General features: G+C 36.9%; 1 protein-coding gene across 1 annotated transcript; it reads right to left on the bottom strand.

Moving 5' to 3' along the window:
- Positions 1-20468: 20468 nt before the first annotated feature.
- LOC146994499 (uncharacterized) lies at positions 20469-24662 on the bottom strand. The gene is made up of 4 exons (XM_085826389.1): positions 24544-24662; positions 22549-22691; positions 22322-22435; positions 20469-21659 (listed from the first exon to the last, which is right to left on the bottom strand). The coding sequence occupies exons 1-4, from the start codon at positions 24650-24652 to the stop codon at positions 20469-20471; spliced, it is 1557 nt and encodes a 518-aa protein (XP_085682515.1). The 5' UTR covers positions 24653-24662.
- Between the last annotated feature and the right edge of the window lie 226 nt (positions 24663-24888).

Genomic DNA, 24888 nt, shown 5'->3' with positions numbered 1-24888 from the left:
GCCGAGTGATTAGCTCCATAGAAGAAATTGCGAATACTATCGGTGAGACATTTGCTGCCGTTTCTTCCAGCAGAAACTATTCACCTGCATTTCTCTCTATCAAGCAGCACTCTGAAATAAATCCCATTGCATTCAACTCGTCCAAATCTGAGCCTTACAATAGAGCATTTACTATGCTGGAATTAAAGAGAGCTTTATTGCAGACACATAGGTCTTCTCTGGGTCTTGATGGCGTGAATTACGAAATGCTAAAACATATGTCCTATAAGTCACTGACTGCCCTCCTCACTCTTTACAATAGAGTGTGGAAGGAGCGTATTTTTCCCAGTGCGTGGAGGAGAGCTGTTGTAATTCCTATTGCTAAGCCAGGGAAAGATCCAAGGAATCCATCGAACTATCGGCCAATTGCCCTTACGAGTTGCGTATGCAAACTGTTTGAAAAGATGGTAAATAGCCGCCTAGTCTACTTCTTGGAAAAGAATGATATTATATCACCTTATCAGAGCGGTTTTCGAAAGGGAAGAACAACTGTAGATAACATGCTCCTCTTAGAGACATCTATTCGAAAAGCATTTGTAAGAAGAAGCCACCTTGTCTCGATATTCTTCGACATTGAAAAAGCTTATGATAAGGCATGGAGATACGGTATACTCCGGGATCTTCACGAGACTAGCTTGCGCGGCAACCTACCAATTTTCATTCAAAATTTCTTGAACACTAGAACTTTTCAAGTAAGAATTGGCTCTGTTTTTTCGGATGTTTTTGAACAGGAAGAGGGTGTGCCACAAGGCTGTGTGCTCAGTGTAACCCTGTTTAGTTTAAAAATAAACTCTGTACTAAAAGAACTTCCTCCCACCATCTTGGGATCTCTATATGTTGATGATCTGCAGATTAGCTGTCGAGGGGCAGACATGAGATACGTGGAGAGGCAAGTGCAGATGGCTCTGAATAAGATCCAAGAATCGGCAAACAAACAGGGATTTACTTTTTCCAAACATAAAACTGTGTGTGTTCACTTTTGCAGGAAGCGAGGTCTGCATCCTGAGCCTGAGTTATATCTGAATGGTACAATTATTCCAGTTACGCCCGAAGTAAAATTTCTAGGAGTGACGTTTGACCGAAAATTGACTTTCCTTTCTCATGTTTGAAACCTGAGAAAGAAGTGTCTCAAAACACTAAATATTTTAAAAGTGTTGGAGAACACCTCCTGGGGTGCAGAGCGTTGCTCCATGCTTCGCATTTACAGAGCGCTCGTCCGCTCTAAACTGGACTATGGCTCAGTTGTTTATGGATCCGCTCGGCCATCAGTATTGTTAAAAGTGGATCCTGTTCACCATCAAGCTCTGCGCATTTGTTCGGGAGCTTTCAGGACCACTCCTGTCCAGAGACTGTACGTTGACTGTAACGAACCGTCACTTTATCTGAGGCGTGAGCAAATGTCCCTTTTGCAATATTTTAATATTCTATCCCAACCTGAACATCCCAATAAACTGTGCTTACTCGATGATGCGTGTAACGTTGTATTTGAAACGCGTCCATCCTGCGTTCCTACCTTTCCTTTAAAGAGTTCGCCCTCTCATTGAGGAACATTCCCTCTCTGATATGCGCCCCCAAGCAGTACAGAATTTCGAAATTCCACCTTGGGAAAATTCACGGATCCAGCTTCTTGATGTTTTCAAACATCACGTGAAGGCGAGCGCTAACGAGATCGTTTACAGACAACTCTTTGCTGAGCACAGGCAGAAATATAGCAGTTATTATCCGATTTACACAGATGGATCAAAGTCAAATGATCATGTCAGGATGGCTTTTGTATTTGAAGATTACATTGAGGGCAGATGCCTGCACCATGCTTGCTCAGTCATAACATCTGAATTAATTGCAATATATTATGGTCTTTTGTACATCTCGAAGCTCTGCCACAGAAAGTTCATAGTTTATACAGACTCGTATAGTGCTCTGAAATCTTTGGAAGCTTTTCCCAACACTCAGAATCCTGTGGTAGTCGATGTTCTCAAAATTCATGTAAACTTAACGATTCGAGGATATGAAGTCCTGTACTGCTGGGTTCCTGGACATGCTGGAATAAAGGGAAATGAGCTTGCAGATATCGCAGCCAAATCTACTGTTCAACTGTCTAGTCGCCTTATCCCTTTTAGAGATATCTGCTGAACATAAAATTCAAAAACCCACGAAGTTATACGAAATTTGAACTCTCAAAGGATCAGCCTATCGACCCCTATGAGAAACCACCTGCGACTCCCTATTTAGACGAAGTGGCAAAGTGGACGTCAACCTCGATCCCCAAAAAGAGGAAAAATGAGAAAGCGGAATCAAAAGCGAAAATTGCAAAATTATTTGATAAGGCAGAATCCGAATTTTACCAGTATTTATCAGATGAGGAAACGGGGAACAACAAGAGGGCGGAAGAAGGAGAAACGATGGTAGAAGAAGTATTTAAACAGCCACTTCCACCAGCCTGTACTGAACTTGTCAAGAAACCAGCCTGTACTGAAACATCAACTACTATTTTGGTACCGGAAAATTTTATAACACCCATTAACAGTACCATAATACTTAATTTAGACGAACAAACATGGGGAAAAGGTACCCCGTCTAATTATACGGACTCTGAAATCCAAAACCAAGATACCTCATTGCAAGTAGAGGTAAGTATTAATCCTGCCACAAGTTTTAGTAGTGTTCAGACTGAAAATATTACACCAAGTGACTGTGCATTAGTTTCAACCGAAACGACTAATGACTGAAACTTTATTATGAGTTCTTTAAATGATTATAGTAATACAAACGTTGAAGCGTTCAACTACTCATCACCACAACTAGTACAGGTACAAGAATCTTCTTTTCAGCAGACTTTATGTTTAAAACAAACCGGATGCACCTCATTACAAGCAGGGGTAAGCGACAATTCCACAACTAGTTATAATGACGTTCAGTCTCAAACTGTTACATTGGGGGACTCTGCATTAATTTCAATGAAACCTGTGGAAGATTGGAACTTTTTGATGGGTTCTCTAAGCGATTATAATATGGACATTAAATCGTACAACTCGTCATCTCAACTAGAGTATACCGTTGTAGAAGGAGCTTCTTTTTCGCAACCTTCATTAATTACAGAAACCCAGGAGGCCTTATTACATGGAGAGGTAAACGACAATACAACAAGTGAAGTTCAAACAAATTCATTGTCTGATGACTAAGACTTTTTGATGATGGACATTAATTCCTATAACTCGTCATCACAGTTATCACAGACCGTTGTACAAGTACCTTCTTTTACGGGTGAGTGATTATGGCGCAAAAACCAGAGATGATTATGACGCGCCAAACAAAAGATGAGATGATTACAATTGATGACATTAAAATTCAATAAATAAAACAAGTAGATAAATGTACCAAATCCAAAGGATGAAGTCATATAAAAACAAGTTAAAAGCACATATTAACATTCAAGACACAGTCTTCAAAACAAATTACATTTGGTAATAAAAGCCAATCTCTTTTAAATAATAAAATAAATTACAATTCACCTCTCTTCCGATTAAACGGTCGAGAGGTAAGTCACAGCTATTAAAATATTTCTGGCGAAGACTATTAAAACATTGACACTCAATTAAAATATGACGAACAGATAAACAAACATTACAATTAAAACAAACAGGCTCATTTTCAGCTTTGAGAAGATAGCTATGTGTGACTCTGGTGTGACCAATTCTGAGTCGAGTCAAAAGAACGTCCTCTATACGATTTCCAGCAAAATCCCAATGCTCAATTCTAGGCTTGATGTTTCTCAACTTGTTGTGATGCTGAAACTCCCAAATTTGCTGCCATTTTTTTCGTATCTTTCCCTTGATAACACAGTAGATGTCTCTAAAAGGGATAAGGCGACTGGACAGTTCGACAGCAAATTTTGCCGCGATGTCTCCAAGCTCGTTTCCCTTTATTCCCGTATGCCCGGGAACCCAGCAGTACAGGATTTCATATCCTCGTATCGTTAAATTTCTATGAATTTTGAGAACATCCACTACCACAGGATTCTGAGTGTTGGGAAAAGCTTCCAAGGATTTAAGAGCACTATACGAGTCTGTATAAACTATGAACTTTTTGTGGCAGAGCTTTGAGATGTAAAAAAGACCATAATATATAGCAGATAGTTCAGATGTTAGGACTGAGAAAGCATGGTGCAGGCATCTGCTCTCAATGTAATCTTAAAATACAAAAGCCATCCCAACATGATCATTTGACTTTGATCCATCTGTGTATATCGGATGATAACTGCTATATTTGTGCCTGTGCTCAGCTAAAATTTGTCTGTAAACGATCTCGTTAGTGCTCGCCTTTACGTGATGTTTAAAAACATCAAGAAGCTGGATCCGTGAATTTTCCCAAGGTGGAATTTCAAAATTCTGTACTGCTTGGGGGTGCATATCAGAGAGGGAGAGTTCCTCAATGACAGGGCGAACTCTTAAAGGGAAAGTAGGAACACAGGATGGACGTGTTTCAAATAATGTGTTACACTCATTATCAAGTAAGCACAGCTTATTGGGATGTTCAGGTTGGGATAGTATATTAAAATATTGCAAAAGGGACAATTGGTCACGCCTCAGATAAAGTGATGGTTCGTTACAGTCAACATATAGGCTCTGCACAGGAGAAGTCCTGAAAGCTCCTGAACAAATCCGCAGATCTTGATGGTGAACAGGATCCAGTTTTAACAAAACAGATGACCGAGCGGATCCATAAACAACTGAGCCATAGTCCAGTTTAGAGCGGACGAGCGCTCTGTAAATGCGAAGCATGGAGCAATGCTCTGCACCCCAGGAGGTGTTCGCCAACACTTTTAAAATATTTAGTGTTTTTAGACACTTCTTTCTCAGGTTTAAAACATGAGAAAGGAAAGTCAATTTTCGGTCGAACGTCACTCCTAAAAATTTTACTTCAGGTGCAACTGGAATAATTGTACCATTCAAATATAACTCAGGTTCAGGATGGAGACCTAGCTTCCTACAAAAGTGCACGCACACAGTTTTCTGTTTAGAAAATGTAAATCCCTGTTTGTCTGACCATTCTTGGATCTTATTCAGAGCCATCTGCAGTTTCCTCTCTACATATCTCATGTCTGCTCCTCGACAGCTAATCTGCAGATCATCAACATATAGAGATCCCAAGATGGTGGGAGGAAGTTCTTTTAGTACAGAATTTATTTTTAAACTAAACAGGGTTACACTGAGCACACAGCCTTGAGGCACACCCTCTTCCTGTTCAAAAACATCCGAAAAAACAGAGCCAATTCTTACTTGAAAAGTTCTAGTGTTCAAGAAATTTTGAATGAAAATTGGTAGGTTGCCGTTCAAGCCACTCTCGTGAAGATCCCGGAGTATACCGTATCTCCATGCCTTATCATAAGCTTTTTCAATGTCGAAGAATATCGAGACAAGGTGGCTTCTTCTTACAAATGCTTTTCGAATAGATGTCTCTAAGAGGAGCATGTTATCTACAGTTGTTCTTCCCTTTCGAAAACCACTCTGATAAGGCGATATAATATCATTCTTTTCCAAGAAGTAGACTAGGCGGCTGTTTACCATCTTTTCAAACAGTTTGCAGAGGCAACTCGTAAGGGCAATTGGCCGATAGTTGGAGGGATTCCTTGGATCTTTCCCTGGCTTAGGAATAGGAATGACAACAGCTCTCCTCCATGCACTGGGAAAGGCACGCTCCTTCCACACCCTATTGTAAAGAGTGAGAAGGGCATTCAGTGACTTACAGGACAGATGCTTTAGCATTTCATAATTCACTCCATCAAGACCCGGAGAAGACCTATGTGTCTGCAATAAAGCACTCCTTAATTCAAGCATAGTAAAGTCTCTATTGTAAGGCTCAGATTTGGAAGAGTTGAATGCGATGGGATTTATTTCAGAGTGCTGCTTCATAGAAAGAAATGCAGGTGTATAGTTTCTGCTGGAAGAAAATTTCTTCTATGGAGCTAATCACTCGGCCATCTTTTTCCAAAAAGGAAAGTGAGTGGTCTTTATATATGCCGCATGCTTTTCGAACTCTTTCCCAAACCCGCTTGCTAGGCGTGGAGGATGTTATTGACGACACATATGAAATCCAGGAATCCCTCTGGCTGTGCCTTCTTACTTTTCGTGCATTTCCTTTGGCTCTTTTAAAGGCTATGAGGTTTCGCAGAGTAGGATATCTACGAAAAATACCCCATGCTTTTTTCAGTGCTTCATGACAGTCGCGATTCCACCATGGTTTTGAATATTTTAGTAGTTTTCCTGATGTTCTAGGAATGGAGAGCATAGCTGCCTGAATAATAGTAGTAGTAACAGCTTCAACAGCGTCATCGATATGCGCATCTTCTACCATTTCATCTGTGAGCTCTGCAATGGAAGAGAAGAGTTCCCAGTCTGCCCTGTCCAGTATGAATCGAGGGGATCTCGACATGGGGTTTGCTCCTCTTCGTGCAAGAGACACAGGATAATGATCACTGTTGTAAAGATCTTTACCCACATTAAAAGTGCAAAAAGGCAACAGAGATGGTGAACAGATGGCAAGGTCAAGAGCATGGAATGTTTTTGAAGGCTCATGGAAGTAAGTATCTTGCCCATTATTGAGGAGACAAAGGCTATGATCTTCGATCATCTGCTCAATGTGTCTTCCTCGGCAATTAGTATGGCCGTTAAAATCTCCTATTATGATGAAAGGCTCAGGCAGCTGCTCTAAAAGACCATTTAAATCTTGCTGATCAATATGCTCATTTGGAAGCAAATACAGAGAAACGACTGTAACAACAAAATCAAAATTTGTTTGAGTAGCGACAACTTGGAGGGATGTCGTCAAAGAAAGCACATTTGAGGGATAATCCAGTGAGGTGAGGAGACCTACACCTCCACTGGCACGCTCACCTGCAAGGTTATCTTTCCTGACGAAGGAAAACCTCCGAAGTTTGGCCTGTTGTTCTGGTTTTAGATTTGTTTCCTCTACTGCGAAGCATACAGGATGATAAGCATTAATTATGGCTTTGATGTCGAGCAAATTTCGGTGGAAACCGCGACAGTTCCATGAGACGAGGATGGCCATTATGTCTGGTTTTTGTTCTTTCTGTGCTCTTGTTTGGTTTTTCGTGGAAGTAGATGCCTGGGAAATTCTAGACCCTCCTCTACTTCCATAGTGTCTGAATCCGCAGATTCAGAAATCATTTCGTCAAAAGAGCTATTGCTGGGACTTCTATTTTTATTAATTATTTTGTGACTTTCAGTTTTAGGTTTACTTTGAATGACTGTTTCTTTTTTTTGTATTAAATGAGTTGCATTTTCCGTTTTCTTGGTGGATGTGGTTGGTTGGGTTTTATTTGGTTTAGTCTGCGTGCCTATTGATGTTTGGGTGGCAATGCTACGTGTTGTTTTAACTGCACTGGCATAAGATTTGTTTGATTTGAGCTGTGTGCTTTGAACTAGTTTTCTGGCTTCAGCATACGAGATGTTCCTGGTAACTTTAAGAGTCTGTACTTCTTTTTCGGATTTCCATTTTGTGCAGAGGCGTGAAAATGCTGGGTGCTGACCCTTGCAATTTATACACGAAGGCGCAGCGGTACAATTTTCCGAAACGTGGCGAATCTGTGAGCATCGGGCGCATGTGAGGCTGCCACGACAAGACGTCTTAGAATGGCTGAAACGCTGGCATTGGAAGCATCGCATAGGGTTGGGAATATAAGGTCTTACAGGACAATTTAAATATCCGGCCTTAATATTCTTAGGCAGATGAGGCGTGTTGAAGGTAAGGATCACGTGTTTCGTATCGATCAACTTACCTTCCTTACGCATTTTGATCCGCCTAGCACCGCAGACATTTTGGTCGGATAGCTCGGAAGCGATCTCTTCTTCAGGAACGTACAGAAGGTCGAATTCCGATATTACGCCACGACAATAATTCAGTGTCTTATGTGCTGTTACAGTGACATTCGCTTGCCCAAGTTTAGTAATCTGAAGTAAAGAAGCAGACTGGGTGGCTGAGTTTGTATCAATAAGCAAGTCTCCGGAGCGGAGACGCTTTATGTTTCTCGGCTCACCAATACAAGACTGGATGTATTTGTTAATCACGAAAGGAGACATCTTATGCATTTCGCCAGAAGGACTAGAGATGACTAGGAAACGGGGACTATTGTGATGATTTTTTTTATTTGCATCTGTCCGTAATTTTTTTGGAGAATTTTCAGAACTAGGCTGAGTGACAGGTTGAGTGACTGGTTTTAGTAGTAGACGTTTCAGAACTAGGTTGAATGATTGGTTTATTACTAGATGTTTCAGAAGTAGGTTGAGTGACTGGTTTAGTAGTAGACGTTTCAGAACTAGGTTGAGTAACTGGAGTGACCTCGAAATCTTTAATTAAATATATGTGTGAAGAAGCCATATTGAAGAGAAGAAAGATTCGGGTCCGACGGGCCCCGCCCACCACGGGAACACAAATTCCTGTGTTAGGGCTAGCCGGACCTATACGCAAACTGAAGCCCCACAGTCGGCTTCCCCGAAAGCAGGTACTCCCGAGAGCTTGACCCCAAGCCACTGACACAAGGACTAGTGACCAGCCGATTGACACCCGTGAGGACGACTAAGGTGCCTCCCGTTTAGCTGAAGCAGAGGCCAAAGCAGTGTGTTGGGGACAGTACCTCGCCGCTCAACTACCAGGACCCTCCTTTCCAGCGACGGTTGCCGCTTTTTCGGATGGCCAAGAGTCACAAGCGCGAGTCTCCTTTCCCCATCGATGACGAGTAGCTGATAGCTTTGCACTTTATAATCGATTACGAAGTCTCGATACTTTGTTTACGTTTTAGGCGGAATTGTGGAAAATTTTGCGGAACGGAAAAGGGCCTTCACCTTCATATTTTATTTTATTTTATTTATTTTTTTGCGGTATACGAGACTGGGCGCAATGCGAATAAATCTGTATGATACACAGAAACTTGCTCATATTGCTGATACAATGATCAAGAGTATTGATATGTTTAGTTCATTTCTGTTGTTAAAATAAAAAACCGCAATTGTGCATGTAATGAGTGTAAACAATAATGAAAATTTAGATATGTCTGTATTGTTGACTAAGTAGTAATAATGCCTGATTGTAAAATTATATTAGACTACTGATTGTATATGTAAGATTTAAAGTAATAATTACGTAGGGTAGAACACAGCAAAAGAATCACTGAATATTTATTTATTTGAATGACCCGTAATTTTTGTTTTGTTCATAGGGATATATCTTTTTTAGTTGATATATCTATTTTAATATATTGTGTACTTAATTGTGTGTGCATATATATACGAATAAACGGGCCTTAAAACTTGGGTTGATTTAGTAAAAAATTAAATATAGTATAATGTGTTATTATAAACATTATAATACTATACCACACAAGCACTTTCTTATATATGTAATATAATCTTAGAGAAATACCAACTGAATCCTTCTTTGAATATCTATAATATTCTCTGACTGTGTTGTTTCATATACAATGATCAAGCAAAGACAGCGTTAAAATTTTGCTCCGAACAGCTGAGATGCGTGTCTTAAATTTTGTACTAAACAGCACAAACTTATGTCTCGAGGAAAGAAATTTATAAATTTTGTTTTGTCTACGATTTTCATTTCTCTACATCGAAAAATTATACTGGGGTGGGGGCACCACTTCACTTGACATTTGATTTCAAGTGGCATCTGATGTTTTATGTCAATAAAAATATGACAGTTCATCCTAATTTTAATCTCTTCTTTATTGTTAGCTTTTAAGAAATTTGCTTCTTATTTGCATTTTGTTCTCTTTCTGTCAGTAGATGATATTAAGGATTTGGTTTTTATTATTTAACCATAGTCTCCAATTTCTTTCTGTTGCTTCTCATGTAGGCACATGTTTCTTTTTCATTCTTGCAGCAGATATTAAGATGTGTAGTGCTTCAAGTGAACTAATATTTTGTGGATTTTTGTTTGCTATTGATTTCTTTTTAAATTATAATCCTGCTTAGTGTTAAGATATATGCGCTGTTTATATCTGGTAATTAATAATAAAAAAACTATGTATTTTCATCATTTTGTGTACATTTTAACCATACAATTATTTTTGTATGCGAATAAATTTGTATTTATTGACTTTTCTTTACACCCAATTATCCCTAAAGTATATATGCTATGCTGAATGCATTATTTCAGATTCAAAATGTATACACAGAGAGATGCATATCACACTATGATGATAACAAAAGTGGTAATTTAATAACATTGACATCAAATATCACCTAAGACAACCACTTCCATAGAAAAGTTTTTGTAGCAGCTGTGTCTGACTGTCTTACAGAAGTGTTTTGTGATTTAGAATTAACTCGCTGTAATACTGATGCAATTTAAGGTTACTAATATGTGCATTCAGCTGTTTTTCTTTATTAGTTCAAACAACCCATGTTATTGATCAAAAAGCAATACCTTATTGTTAGTCATATTATAAAAATTAAAAAATGGCTTTTGGAAATTTTCCTCCTTATGCAATGATTTCCAGTTTGGTAAAAAAGCTTTCATAAGTTGATCTTACTATGGGCACATATTGAATTTTATTTAGTGTTAAAAATCATTTCTATGGTATATGTACATATTTTTACAGTTTTTAAAATACTTCAGAAATTCATTATCTCATGCCACAAGGCATGCATAAAATAAGCTTATTTCCTTGTACTATTATTAAGCTGTCCAGAAGAAGCCTTTTTTTGACAATGGATCACTGAAAGTTATGCTGTATCTTTATGTTAATTAGAAAATAATTTTGGATAATAAAATAAATGTATTAGAAAAATATTATATTAAAATGATATTTTTAAAACACATAATTAAATTAATGTATTCTAATACATTAATTTAATTATGTGTAATTAATCTGTAATTTAAAGCAAACCTTCGTTCTTCAACTACATATTATGATGGAATTAGCCTTTGGGTATCGGAAATGAATAACTTGTATTTTAACTCGTCATTATTCAGCAAAACTTTTTGATTAAAAAATTCTGTATTCGTCCTTTGTGATAAAAGCCCAAGATACGAACCTCCACCATCTGCAAAATGCATGGCTCTCTTTGTACAGGATCTCTGTGGCTGTTACTGGAAGCCTAGAGTACGTTCAAGCAGTAGTAAATAGGCTTCCTTATTCTCCATTTATTTAGTGTGTGATATATTTGTTTGTGTGTGTTTATTTGATAGTGTGTCTGTATAAATACTTTTGTCTGCCATTGGAAATAAAAATATATGCATTACAAATCCGAGTTATTAAGTATATTAAGGCTGTTTACATTTTTCATTCCAAAACATATATTCAATTAAAATACATTATGCAATTTGTGTTCATCTACATTTGTTAATGTTTAATTAATGCCAACAGAAACATGTTCGCATAAATTCCTCTAAGTAATTTAAACATGAGGTTGTTTAAGAAGGCCATTTTTATCCATTCATTTACTGAAATATTTGCATTACTTCTTATATATTAAAATTTACATATATTATGTACTTTTTTCAGTAGACAATCCAAGAATATTCTATATGTTAAAATGTATGGTATATGCAATAATTCCCCCCCCCCCCAAAAAAAAAACTTATCCTCTATTTGTGATCTTATTATCTGATTGTGTCTTCTTCAAAATACACAAATAATCTGATGGAATGAAAATATTTTGGTCATTAAAACTTTTTAATCACTGCTCTTTACATCTACATTTCTTTTTTCACATAATCTGAAGTTTTCGAGTAGTCTGAAGGTTTTCAAACTGTGTTTCACAGAAATTTTAGATACCATGCAACTCCTCTAGGGCATCTGTAAGTCAAAATTTAAAACAATTTTTAATATCACTGGACATCAAAATGAAATACTTGAAATAATCTTTGAAATTCTCTTATTATTGTTAAAAAATATTAAGCAGATTTTTGTTTATGATTAAATTTATAATGAAATAATGAATTTCTTTTTACTTTCTGCATAAAATGCTCAAATTTTATATTTCAATTCTTTAACATTTATTTTTCTGAGGATAGAAATCCTTCTATAGAAAAAATTACGATTTTAGAAGTTTTTCTGAATTTAAAGATTTGAAGACAACCCTGTTATAAGGGTTTACGATTATAATGTGAATGACCCAAATAATTGTAAATGGCCTATGGCCATACTTAATACACATATTATTTAAATTGACATGCTTTACCTGTAATGTACATTTGTGACTTATGTTATAATTTAAGTGCACCAGTTTACTCACACTTATCTGTATTGTATGTATGTAGTATTATATGCATCTCTAGACTCAGGTTAAAGCTAGCTCGTTTTCCCTTTCTCAGCTTTCCCAGATGACATTTTTGGGTCTTTACTGGAACTCGACGCACACTTTATTTCGGCTAGAATAACCACTTATCTCACTCTTCTTTTATTCAAAAATTATAACATACTAATTTGGGGAAAAAATTATATTTTATGTTAGTTACTCATGACAACATTCGAAACAACCTACATGTTCGACAAGGGGTAGGGGTCTAGGAAAGCCACAACTTTTTCAATGAACTGGATGAATAAATGCAGCCCTGCCTTTTGTTGTGTTTTATGCATTTATAAATTTCTACCTGACTGTTTATTCTTTAATTCTATATAACACAATTAATCGATGCTTGTTTCTGTATGGAATTTTAACATTAATTCTACGTAATAACATGAGTAATCTTTTTTTTTTTTAAATTGTATTTTAGCATTATTAAAAAACACTTTGGCACTATGAACTGAGAATATCTGTCAATCTGTCTTCTACGTTAATTTACAATAATATAAATGTGAATATCTGAATGGAGTTATATTGAAAGATCTACTGGATGCTATGATTCCATGATGGTCAATCCACCACATTGGAAATATTAAATCAAACAATAAGTACAGGAAAAGATTCAGCAAGACAATATATCCTCTTTTGAATGAATACATTTAACTGTAGTTATTCCATATGATGTATTATACAACACCCCAAAATCATGGAAAATAACTTTCTAAACCGAGTTTACAGTGTAAAAAAAGTAGTGGAAAAATGTTGTAGTCATGTAACTGGGCTATCTAACATAAAAATTACAGCATATTACACCAGTGTTCTTACCTTTACTGCATATTACAACCAAATAAGTACAATTAGATATGAGAAAGAACAGGCAGTGTCAGTACAACCAAGAGTAAAACTTTTACAGAGTTGCTAATTTGAAAACAAGTGAACCTGTAAAACTAACCCTGCATACTGGTTTGCTTTAGATGCATTTGGTAACCAATATGCCGTAAGTCTTTACCAGATTCAGTTTTGAGTGCATTAAATACTATATTGCTCATATGTCTTGATCGTGACAATCAATGCAGCTGCAGCATTATTGAATAGAAATAAGTTATATGACTCTCAAATAAGTGTTTGTAAAGTTGTTCAGGAAATAAACATTACTAAATAATAACATGTATTATGTTTATTGAATTGTACAAAACTTATATGTTATACTTTGAATTATCGTCAATTTTAATTGTCTGAAATCTGGTATTTGATAGTATATAGTTGTAGCAGTTTTTTCACTATAAATTCTGAAGAATCCGAAAATAAATGCACATACTAAAGTATTTCAAGTATGATAATATTCAGTATTTAAGATTATCCTAAAAGTATGAAATTTATTATTTTATTTGAAAATAAGTATTAGTGTATCCATGGCATGCAGGTCCCCGAGATTACTCTATTATCCACTCATAGGTGGGGGTGTCACCTTTGCCAAAGGCTCTTTGTAGCCTGCTTTAGGTTTTATACTAATTTTAATTACTGGCCATCTACTGAAATGGTTTCTTTATGTATATCCACCTTTATTCCAACTCTGGTATTTCTACGGCGATGGAGGTTTAGTTGACCATACTTCTTGACAATTCTTTTACTTTTTTTTAGTTTAATTTTTTTTTCAATTTGAAGCGGTAGACCAGTATATTCATCTCGCATAACTGTTTTTGAAGCAGACTCGAAAATCTCCTTCAAAGAGTTGGCTACATTGTGTAAATTTTCGCTATCTAAATTCCAAAGGAGTGACCGAATTGATCTGTAATTTGCATCACACTCATTGATCAAATTTCTTTTTTTACTCAACGTTGCTTCTTCAGATATGGTGGGTAAATTATCTGATGTTCCACCTGAAGGAGTTTCAGTTGATGAATATTTTCGTTTTCTGGTGCCTGAAATACTTCTTGAGACTAAATCTTCATCAACTTTGAAAATAGGTGTTGAAAATAGCCATTCTGCAGTACATTCCAAACTCCAGGCTGGAAACTTCATGCCAGCAAACACAATATGCTTGCACAGCAGTCGGTTTCTTCTGAAATCTAAGCACGTGCATTGACACAGTTGTTTCTGTTCATCAAACGTGACAGAATAAACTGCATCATGCTTAGTTTCAGAAGAAACTTTAAAGAAGCCATGTGAAATTTTTTTTATACTACCCACATAAACTTCAGCAGCTCTTAATTTTGTTTTTATGTGATCAATTAACCATTTTGGCTTATTGATTAAATAATTTGGTACATGTTCATTGTATAACCTGGCCTGCGAAAGCATACTCAGAATTTTTCTGACGTAAATTCTATATCTTTCTGGCAGAAATTTCCCCTCAGGGGGCTCACTTCTGTGAGTACGGGTGTGGCAATCCCGAGGTACCCTAGCCCTTCAGGGGATCATCTTCTTGATGAGACGGGTGTCACGATCCTGGAGCCCCAGTGATCTATCCTCTTTTCCGTCTCCTCTCCTCTTTGCTGGAACTTTTTCCCTTCTCTTCTCCCTCGTGGTTTCTCTCTACGGAGTTTGGGGCTCGTCACGAGAGACTGGAACAGCCCTTGTCTCTAGTCTTCGAGTGGCGAGAAAACTGCCCACGTGTTTGCCGTGCGTGGAGACCCGTGTCGCTGGAAAGGAGGGTCCTGGTAGTTGAGGGGCGAGGTACTGTCCCCAACACACTACTTTGGCCTCTGCTTCAGCTAAACGGGAGGCACCTTAGTCGTCCTCACGGGTGTCAATCGGCTGGTCACTAGTCCTTGTGTCAGTGGCTTGGGGTCAAGCTCTCGGGAGTACCTGCTTTCGGGAAAGCCGACTGTGGGGCTTCAGTTTGCGTATAGGTCCGGCTAGCCCTAACACAGTAATCTGTGTTCCCTTGTTGGGCTCCGTGGTGGGCGGGGCCGTCGGACCCGAATCTTTATTCTTTCACTATGGCTTCTTCTCATATCTACTTAATTAAAGATTTCGAGGTAACTCCAGTCATTCAAACTAGTTCTGAAACGTCTACAGCTAAACCAGTCACTCAACCTAGTTCTGAAATGTATACTGCTAAACCAGTCACTCAACCTAGCTCTGAACCATCTACTAATAAACCAATCATTCAACCTAGCTCTGAAACGTCTACTACTAAACCAGTCACTCAACCTAGTTCTGAAAATTCTGCAAAAAAATTACGGACAGATGCAAATAAAAAAAATCATCACAATAGTCCCCGTTTCCTAGTTATCTCTAGTCCTTCTGGCGAAATGCATAAGATGTCTCCTTTCGTAATAAATAAATACATCCAGTCTTGTATTGGTGAGCCGAGAAACATAAAGCGTCTCCGCTCCGGAGACTTGCTTATTGATACAAACTCAGCCACCCAGTCTGCTTCTTTACTTCAGATTACTAAACTTGGGCAAGCGAATGTCACTGTAACAGCACATAAGACACTGAATTATTGTCGTGGCGTAATATTGGAATTCGACCTTCTGTACGTTCCTGAAGAAGAGATCGCTTCCGAGCTATCCGACCAAAATGTCTGCGGTGCTAGGCGGATCAAGATGCGTAAGGAAGGTAAGTTGATCGATACGAAACACGTGATCCTTACCTTCAACACGCCTGATCTGCCTAAGAATATTAAGGCCGGATATTTAAATTGTCCTGTAAGACCTTATATTCCCAAACCTATGCGATGCTTCCAATGCCAGCGTTTCGGCCATTCTAAGACGTCTTGTCGTGGCAGCCTCACATGCGCCCAATGCTCACAGATTGGCCACGATTCGGAAAATTGTACCGCTGCGCCTTCGTGTATAAATTGCAAGGGTCAGCACCCAGCATTTTCACGCCTCTGCCCAAAATGGAAATCCGAAAAAGAAGTACAGACTCTTAAAGTTACCAGGAACATCTCGTATGCTGAAGCCACCCAAACATCAATAGGCACGCAGACTAAACCAAATAAAACCCAACCAACCACATCCACCAAGATAACGGAAAATGCAACTCATTTAATACAAAAAAAAGAAAGAGTCATTCAAAGTAAACCTGAAATTGAAGTCACAAAATAATTAATAAAAATAGAAGTCCCAGCAATAGCTCTTTTGACGAAATGATTTCTGAATCTGCGGATTCAGACACTATGGAAGTAGAGGAGGGTCTAGAATTTCCCAGGCATCTACTTCCACGAAAAACCAAACAAGAGCACAGAAAGAACAAAAACCAGACATAATGGCCACCCTCGTCTCATGGAACTGTCGCGGTTTCCACCGAAATTTGCTCGACATCAAAGCCATAATTAATGCTTATCATCCTGTATGCTTCGCAGTACAGGAAACAAATCTAAAACCAGAACAACAGGCCAAACTTCGGAGGTTTTCCTTCGTCAGGAAAGATAACCTTGCAGGTGAGCGTGCCAGTGGAGGTGTAGGTCTCCTCACCTCACTGGATTATCCCTCAAATATGCTTTCTTTGACGACATCCCTCCAAGTTGTCGCTACTCAAACAAATTTTGATTTTGTTGTTACAGTCGTTTCTCTGTATTTGCCTCCAAATGAGCATATTGTTCAGCAAGATTTAAATGGTCTACTAGAGCAGCTGCCTGAGCCTTTCATCATAATAGGAGATTTTAACGGCCATAGTCCGCTCTGGGGTAGTAAGGATACTAATTGCCGAGGAAGACAAATTGAGCAGATGATCGAAGATCATAGCCTTTGTCTCCTCAATAATGGGCAAGATACTTACTTCCATGAGCCTTCAAAAACATTCCATGCTCTCGACCTTGCCATCTGTTCACCATCTCTGTTGCCTTTTTGCACTTTTAATGTGGGTAAAGATCTTTACAACAGTGATCATTATCCCATTCTTGTGTCTCTTGCACGAAGAGGAGCAAACCCCATGTCGAGATCCCCTCGATTCATACTGGACAGGGCAGACTGGGAACTCTTCTCTTCCATTGCAGAGCTCACAGATGAAATGGTAGAAGATGCGCATATCGATGACGCTGTTGAAGCTGTTACTAATACTATTATTCAGGCAGCTATGCTTTCGATTCCTAGAACGTCAGGAAAACTACTAAAATATTCAAAACCATGGTGGAATCGCGACTGTCATGAAGCACTGAAAAAACAGAAAAAAGCATGGGGTATTTTTCGTAGATATCCTACTCTGCGAAACCTCATAGCCTTTAAAAGAGATAAAGCAAATGCACGAAAAGTAAGAAGGCAGAGCCAGAGGGATTCCTGGATTTCATATGTGTCGTCAATAACATCCTCCACGCCTAGCAAGCGGGTTTGGGAAAGAGTTCAAAAAGCATGCGGCATATATAAAGACCACTCACTTTCCTTTTTGGAAAAAGATGGCCGAGTGATTAGCTCCATAGAAGAAATTGCGAATACTATCGGTGAGACATTTGCTTCCGTTTCTTCCAGCAGAAACTATACACCTGCATTTTCTTCTATGAAGCAGCACTCTGAAATAAATCCCATCGCATTCAACTCTCCCAAATCTGAGCCTTACAATAGAGACTTTACTATGCTTGAATTAAGGAGTGCTTTATTGCAGACACATAGCTCTTCTCCGGGTCTTGATGGAGTGAATTATGAAATGCTAAAGCATCTGTCCTGTAAGTCACTGAATGCCCTTCTCACTCTTTACAATAGGGTGTGGAAGGAGCATGCCTTTCCCAGTGCATGGAGGAGAGCTGTTGTCATTCCTATTCCTAAGCCAGGGAAAGATCCAAGGAATCCCTCCAACTATCGGCCAATTGCCCTTACGAGTTGCCTCTGCAAACTGTTTGAAAAGATGGTAAACAGCCGCCTAGTCTACTTCTTGGAAAAGAATGATATTATATCGCCTTATCAGAGTGGTTTTCGAAAGGGAAGAACAACTGTAGATAACATGCTCCTCTTAGAGACATCTATTCGAAAAGCATTTGTAAGAAGAAGCCACCTTGTCTCGATATTCTTCGACATTGAAAAAGCTTATGATAAGGCATGGAGATACGGTATACTCCGGGATCTTCACGAGAGTGGCTTGCGCGGCAACCTACCAATTTTCATTCAAAATTTCTTGAACACTAGAACTTTTCAAGTAAGAATTGGCTCTGTTTTTTCGGATGTTTTTGAACAGGAAGAGGGTGTGCCTCAAGGCTGTGTGCTCAGTGTAACCCTGTTTAGTTTAAAAATAAATTCTGTACTAAAAGAACTTCCTCCCACCATCTTGGGATCTCTATATGTTGATGATCTGCAGATTAGCTGTCGAGGAGCAGACATGAGATACATAGAGGGGCAATTGCAGATGGCTCTGAATAAGATCCAAGAATGGTCAGACAAACAGGGATTTACATTTTCGAAACAGAAAACTGTCTGCGTGCACTTTTGTAGGAAGCGAGGTCTCCATCCTGAACCTGAGTTATACTTGAATGGTACAATTATTCCAGTTGCGCCTGAAGTAAAATTTTTAGGAGTGACGTTCGACCGAGAATTGACTTTCCTTTCTCATGTTTTAAACCTGAGAAAGAAGTGTCTAAAAACACTAAATATTTTAAAAGTGTTGGCGAACACCTCCTGGGGTGCAGAGCGTTGCTCCATGCTTCGCATTTACAGAGCGCTTATCCGCTCTAAACTGGACTATGGCTCAGTTGTTTATGGATCCGCTCGGTCATCTGTTTTGTTAAAACTGGATCCTGTTCACCATCAAGGTCTGCGGATTTGTTCAGGAGCTTTCAGGACTTCTCCTGTGCAGAGCCTATATGTTGACTGTAACGAACCATCACTTTATCTGAGGCGTGAGCAATTGTCCCTTTTGCAATATTTTAATACTCTATCACAACCTGAACATCCCAATAATTTGTGCTTACTTGATAATGAGTGTAACACATTATTTGAAACACGTCCATCCTGTGTTCCTACTTTCCCTTTAAGAGTTCGCCCTGTCATTGAGGAACTCTCCCTCTCTGATATGCAGCCCCAAGCAGTACAGAATTTTGAAATTCCACCTTGGGAAAATTCACGGATCCAGCTTCTTGATGTTTTTAAACATCACGTAAAGGCGAGCACTAACGAGATCGTTTACAGACAAATTTTCGCTGAGCACAGGCACAAATATAGCAGTTATTATCCGATATACACAGATGGATCAAAGTCAAATGATCATGTCGGGATGGCTTTTGTATTTGAAAATTACATAGAGGGCAGATGCCTGCACCATGCTTTCTCTGTCCTAACATCTGAACTAACTGCAATATATTATGCTCTTTTGTACAGCCCAAAGCTCTGCCACAAAAAGTTCATAGTTTACACAGACTTGTATAGTGCTCTTAAATCCTTGGAAGCTTTTCCCAATGCTCAGAATCCTGTGGTAGTGGATGTTCTCAAAATTCATAGAAATTTAATGATACGAGGATATGAAATCCTGTACTGCTGGGTTCCCGGGCGTACGGGAATAAAGGGAAACGAGCTTGCAGACATCGCGGCAAAATCTGCTGTCGAACTGTCCAGTCGCCTTATCCCTTTTAGAGACATTTGCTGTGTCATCAAGGGAAAGATACGAAAAAAATGGCAGCAAATTTGGGATGTTCAGCATCACAACAAGTTGAGAAACATCAAACCTAGAATTGAGCATTGGGATTTTGCTGGAAATCGTAAAGAGGACGTTCTTTTGACTCGACTCAGAATTGGTCATACTAGAGTCACACATAGCTATCTTCTTAAAGCTGAAAATGAGCCTGTTTGTTTTAATTGTAATGTTTGTTTATCTGTTCGTCATATTTTAATTGAGTGTCGATGTTTTAATAGTCTTCGCCAGAAATATTTTAATAGCTGTGACTTACCTCTCGACCGTTTAATCGGAAGAGAGGTCAATTCTAATTTATTTTATTATTTAAAAGAGATTGGCTTTTATTACCAAATGTAATTTGTTTTGAAGACTGTGTCTTGAATGTTAATATGTGCTTTTAACTTGTTTTTATATGACTTCATCCTCTGGATTTGGTACATTTATCTACTTGTTTTTATTTATTGAATTTTAATGTCATCAATTGTAATCATCTCATCTTTTGTTTGGCGCGTCATAATCATCTCTGGTTTTTGCGCCATAATCACTCACTCACTCACTCACTCACTCTGGCAGAAATTTCTCAACCAAGATCTTAATTATTTCAGACAGCATACAGTTTTTATATCCCTGAAGATATCTATATTTTAGTTCCTCATTTAAGCGTTCAACACCATTGTTCGAGTTTATGAATAAGTCATTTGGTTTGTAAGCCAAAGCCCATCTCTCAATTTCGTTGAACCATGTTAATTCAAAATAATCTTTCACAGCTTCATATTGGTTCCATGATTTTAATACCTCTATTGCTGCAACCATTTCATCTTGAGTTGGAGCATTTGCTATGGCACGTAATTTACACAAAAGCTCTTCTTTGGGAACCACTGCATTCTTTTTCTTAGAAGCCCATCTTGACCATGCCTGCTCTCGATGGAAACTACATATAAAAACCTTAATTCCTGTAAAGACATTTTCCAAACTTGTAATTTCTTCCATTGCAAAATCAACCATCCCATATTTTGGTCTAACGAGAGGCGACCAATTTTTAATAATTATAAGAGCTTCTTCTAATGCTTTGGCTGTTTCAGTTTGTGTAATTATTATGCTCACTATTTGATAGTTCACATTTGTTTTGACAACTAAAAAATAAAGTTGGAGAGCATACTTACAGGTTCGATAGGTCGCGTCGAGAAGAACAAGATTAGAACCATATAAGACATATAAATTTTTCATTTCTTCACTTTGATATACAAATAGCAGATTTAGTTTTGAATCTGTAAAGTCATTTGGCTCAGTACCATCATATGTATTTTCAGTACATGGTCTAAAAAAAACAGAACACTTGGAAGTATCCCAGCTATTTATTAACATTTCTGTATTTTCCTGGTCAATTTTACTAGTTCTAATATTGGATTTTGCTTGGCTTATTATTTTCCTTATTGCCTCCATTTCTGGATAAAATCGTCTGCGCGTTTTATCAGTTTCTCCCAATTCAGTTGAAACGTATACTTCTAATAGCTCTGCAATTACAGTGGCATTGCATTTTCCATTCTTAACTTTAGAAGCTATGAAATGCCGCACTCTAGCATCTATAGGTTCTATTACTGCAGCCATGTTACCCATTAGATGATTTTGATGATCTTGGCTATTAGGTAAATTAAACATGAAAACTTCTTCACCAGCAATACTATCTTTATTGGCTAGTTTTTCCTTAATTTTCCGAGATATCATAATCTTTCTTTTTCGGGTTGGCACTACCTGTAATTTAAACATATTTATCACAGTAAAATTTAGAAATTCCAGCACAGTCATCTAAAACTAATTATTGATAAAGGTTCAATTTTAAAAACTTTCTGTTCATAGCAAATTATTCAAAAAAAAAAAAAAAAAAAAAAAAAAGAGGAGTCATTTCTTTCCTTTAAAAAAAGCTGTAAAAAGGATCTTCCATTTTTATAACAATAGATCAAATTACTTCTTCAAAGAAACATAACCAATAAAACTTCACTTTGAACAACTTATTTCTATTTGTAGCAAATTGGTTAGAACATAATTAGCATAAAAAGCCTTTATTTCTAGCCTGAAAACATCATTTTATTTGCATGTCAATTACTGAATTATTTATTTAGGAAAATATTACTGTTAAAAACCCTCTTTTGGCCAAAAAAAAAAAAAAAAAAAAAAAAAAACTATTTAGAAAAATATGTTGAATAAAGAGACACAAAAAATCATTTCTCTTTTTTACATTGTGACTCTAAAAATACCTTTTGTTTTTATGTCAAAAAGTATGTATACTTTATCATAAACAACAATACCTTCAATACATCTTGCTCATACGTGACAGAATTATATTTTTTCCTTAAAAAAAAATTCTCTAACATTACTAAGACCATCTTAGAACAAAAAGTTAAATAAACTTCTACCTTGAACTGAGGCATCCTGTACATTCGGGTAACATTAATTACAGCTGGACAATTAACTTTTTTAGTTGTCTGGTTCTTGGAATATGCTTTACCAAAAGCATGATCAGTTTGACACTAAAAGAAAAGAAAAAAAAAAAAAAACACACACACACACACACACACATATATATATAATCCAAGAGGTGATATTTTTGTATAAATTTTTAAATATAGCAATGTTATTTTACCTTTTCATTTTTTTCTTTAGCATAATTTTCCTTTTGACGTTTATTCAGATCTTTTCCTTGATGGCAAACATAGGTTTTTCGCCCAAAGTGGAAATAGGGAATATCATCTAACCAGTTTAATCGTAAATCTGGAGTTAGTTCAACTGGAAAGAAAATTTTGATTTAGATCACAATCTGATAAGCTTTGATTTTTAAAGGAAAGAAATTACAGATCTCTATAAACATATTATACATTTAACTGTCTCTATATATACTACATACTGTAGACACTGCTTAATGTATTGCAGCTGATGTCGTGTATATTGGTATTGAATTTCTAAGTTCTGCTCTTTCATATATGGAAACATAAAAATGCATCATTTGCTGTAATTTTATTTGCTCAATTTGGTTAATATAATCAAAATATTATACAATAAATTTCTTAAACTGAAGAACGAAAATGATTTTAATCAAGCATTTAGAAAAAAGCGCAAAACAATAAAATTAAAAAAAAACTTAATTTCATACGAATTTTCAATAGCTATTGATTTGGAAGGGCTTCAGCACAGTTCCCTCTTCTTCAAAAGGGAGGTAAAAATTCCTGAAAACATTTTTGCCAAAATACACTTGCGTTTTTGCGCAATTTCAGATTTTACATTGGCAAAATCTTTTTAAACAAGGATGCCCTCCAAGTATTAAGATTATAGGTATAGAATTGGTCCAACAAATTTCAGAAACATTATGCACTACTCAAATGAACTTTTGCAATGAAGACTGTAAACAATTGATAAACAAACTTTTATTTTTCCTAATTAAAATGTTAAGAAAGTGGCTAGTTATATTTATAGTTAATTCAATTCCTATTTTAAAAGATACTTTTCTCATCATCTTATATTATCAAAAATGGGCAAATGTAATCACATTAAGCAGCACTTACTGCAAACATAGAGAGATATTAAAAGCATTAAACTATTATGTAAAAAAATTATGTCATTTTGTCTCATATTAAAATTATATATGCTAGGTAAAGTATAGAATGAGCTAGCTGCCTTACACAAAAGGGATGCCTTTGAGAAGGTCTAATGGGAAACTGTCTTGTATTCACTTATATATATAAGGAGAACAGGAAAATTCCCATGCAGCTAATCCATTCAACAGTATTTGTACCTTGATCAAACATCCAGTATTCAGCTATCTTATCTGCTAGTCCATTGGTGCTAAGAGTCAAAATAGACAACTTTTTTTTTACACACAAGATAAGTGATTTTACACACAAGATAAGTAGCATTCATTGACTAAAGAAATATATATATCACATCACTAAAGAAATATATATACATTTCAGAAAACTTTCCTGTTTTCTAAAATTCAATATCTTTATTATTATAACTTCCTGATATTTCAATGCATTATAATTTTATGGTGAACTATTACCTGAAAATAAAACAGAATATTTTTTGAATTGGTAGTGTTTATTATAAGGTTATTTTGAAACATGTTGTTAATGATAAAACTAAAGAATGGATTTTCTTTATAGACTATTAAATGATTATATTTCAAATCAACAGACTGCATTCATACACTAAAATAGGATGAAAAATATAGTAGTCATCGAGACAAATGTCGAGTTTCTCAAGAAACAACAATAAAAATTTTCAAATCTAACACGGTATATCTTGTTTAATGTTTAATATAGTACGGAATGTTTCGTGAAGCATCAGCTATTTAAAAAAAAAAAAAACATGCAATACCTGACAATGAAACCAAATAAAAATCAAACATAACGCTATTACACGTTATGCAACAAAATTAATGAATATGAACGTCTATAAACCCTTTTTTCAACTTGGACCGAATCTCGCAACATCAACTAGATCGTACGCAATAAAATTAATACAAATTAGTGCTGATAAGTTCTTTGGAACAAAATGGCCAAATATCAACTAAACAACCAAAGAAAGCATTTACATTCTAGAGGATTTTTATTTACTCATTACATCTTCAAAAATTACTTACTCTCTTTATCGAATGACTTTCCATAGTAGTAAACATATTTTGTTACAGTTTCTACTTCGTGTCTGCGAAGTATTTCTTTAAATTCGCTCCAAGATTTCACAAAATTCATTTTGCCTCTAAACACAAAGGTTCATACACGAGACGGACTTTGAAACTCGTAATCGATAAACCGGCCATTCCCCTATCGTTGACACAAGTCTTTCTATCGATGGGGAAAGGAGACTCGCGCTTGTGACTCTTGGCCATCCGCAAAAGCGGCGACCTCCAGCGACACGGGTCTCGGCGCATGGCAAACACGTGGGCAGTTTTCTCGCCACTCGAAAACTAGAAACAAGGTATGTTCTA

The sequence above is a fragment of the Stegodyphus dumicola genome, chromosome 11 (assembly GCF_044657685.1).
Source record: "Stegodyphus dumicola isolate Sdum_Otavi_A_Nest chromosome 11, ASM4465768v1".
Lineage (NCBI taxonomy): Eukaryota > Metazoa > Arthropoda > Arachnida > Araneae > Eresidae > Stegodyphus > Stegodyphus dumicola.
Note: the sequence above shows the minus strand (reverse complement) of the source record. Positions and strands in the feature narration are given on the sequence as shown.

Excerpts from the sequence above, each read along its gene's own strand:
- LOC146994499 (XM_085826389.1), bottom strand. The coding sequence starts at position 24,652 with ATGAATTTTGTGAAATCTTGGAGCGAATTTAAAGAAATACTTCGCAGA. Across the intron at positions 22,692-24,543 it reads AAAGTCATTCGATAAAGAGA|TTGAACTAACTCCAGATTTA; the intron begins GTAAGTAATTTT and ends TTTTCTTTCCAG. Across the intron at positions 22,436-22,548 it reads CTAAAGAAAAAAATGAAAAG|TGTCAAACTGATCATGCTTT; the intron begins GTAAAATAACAT and ends CTTTTCTTTTAG.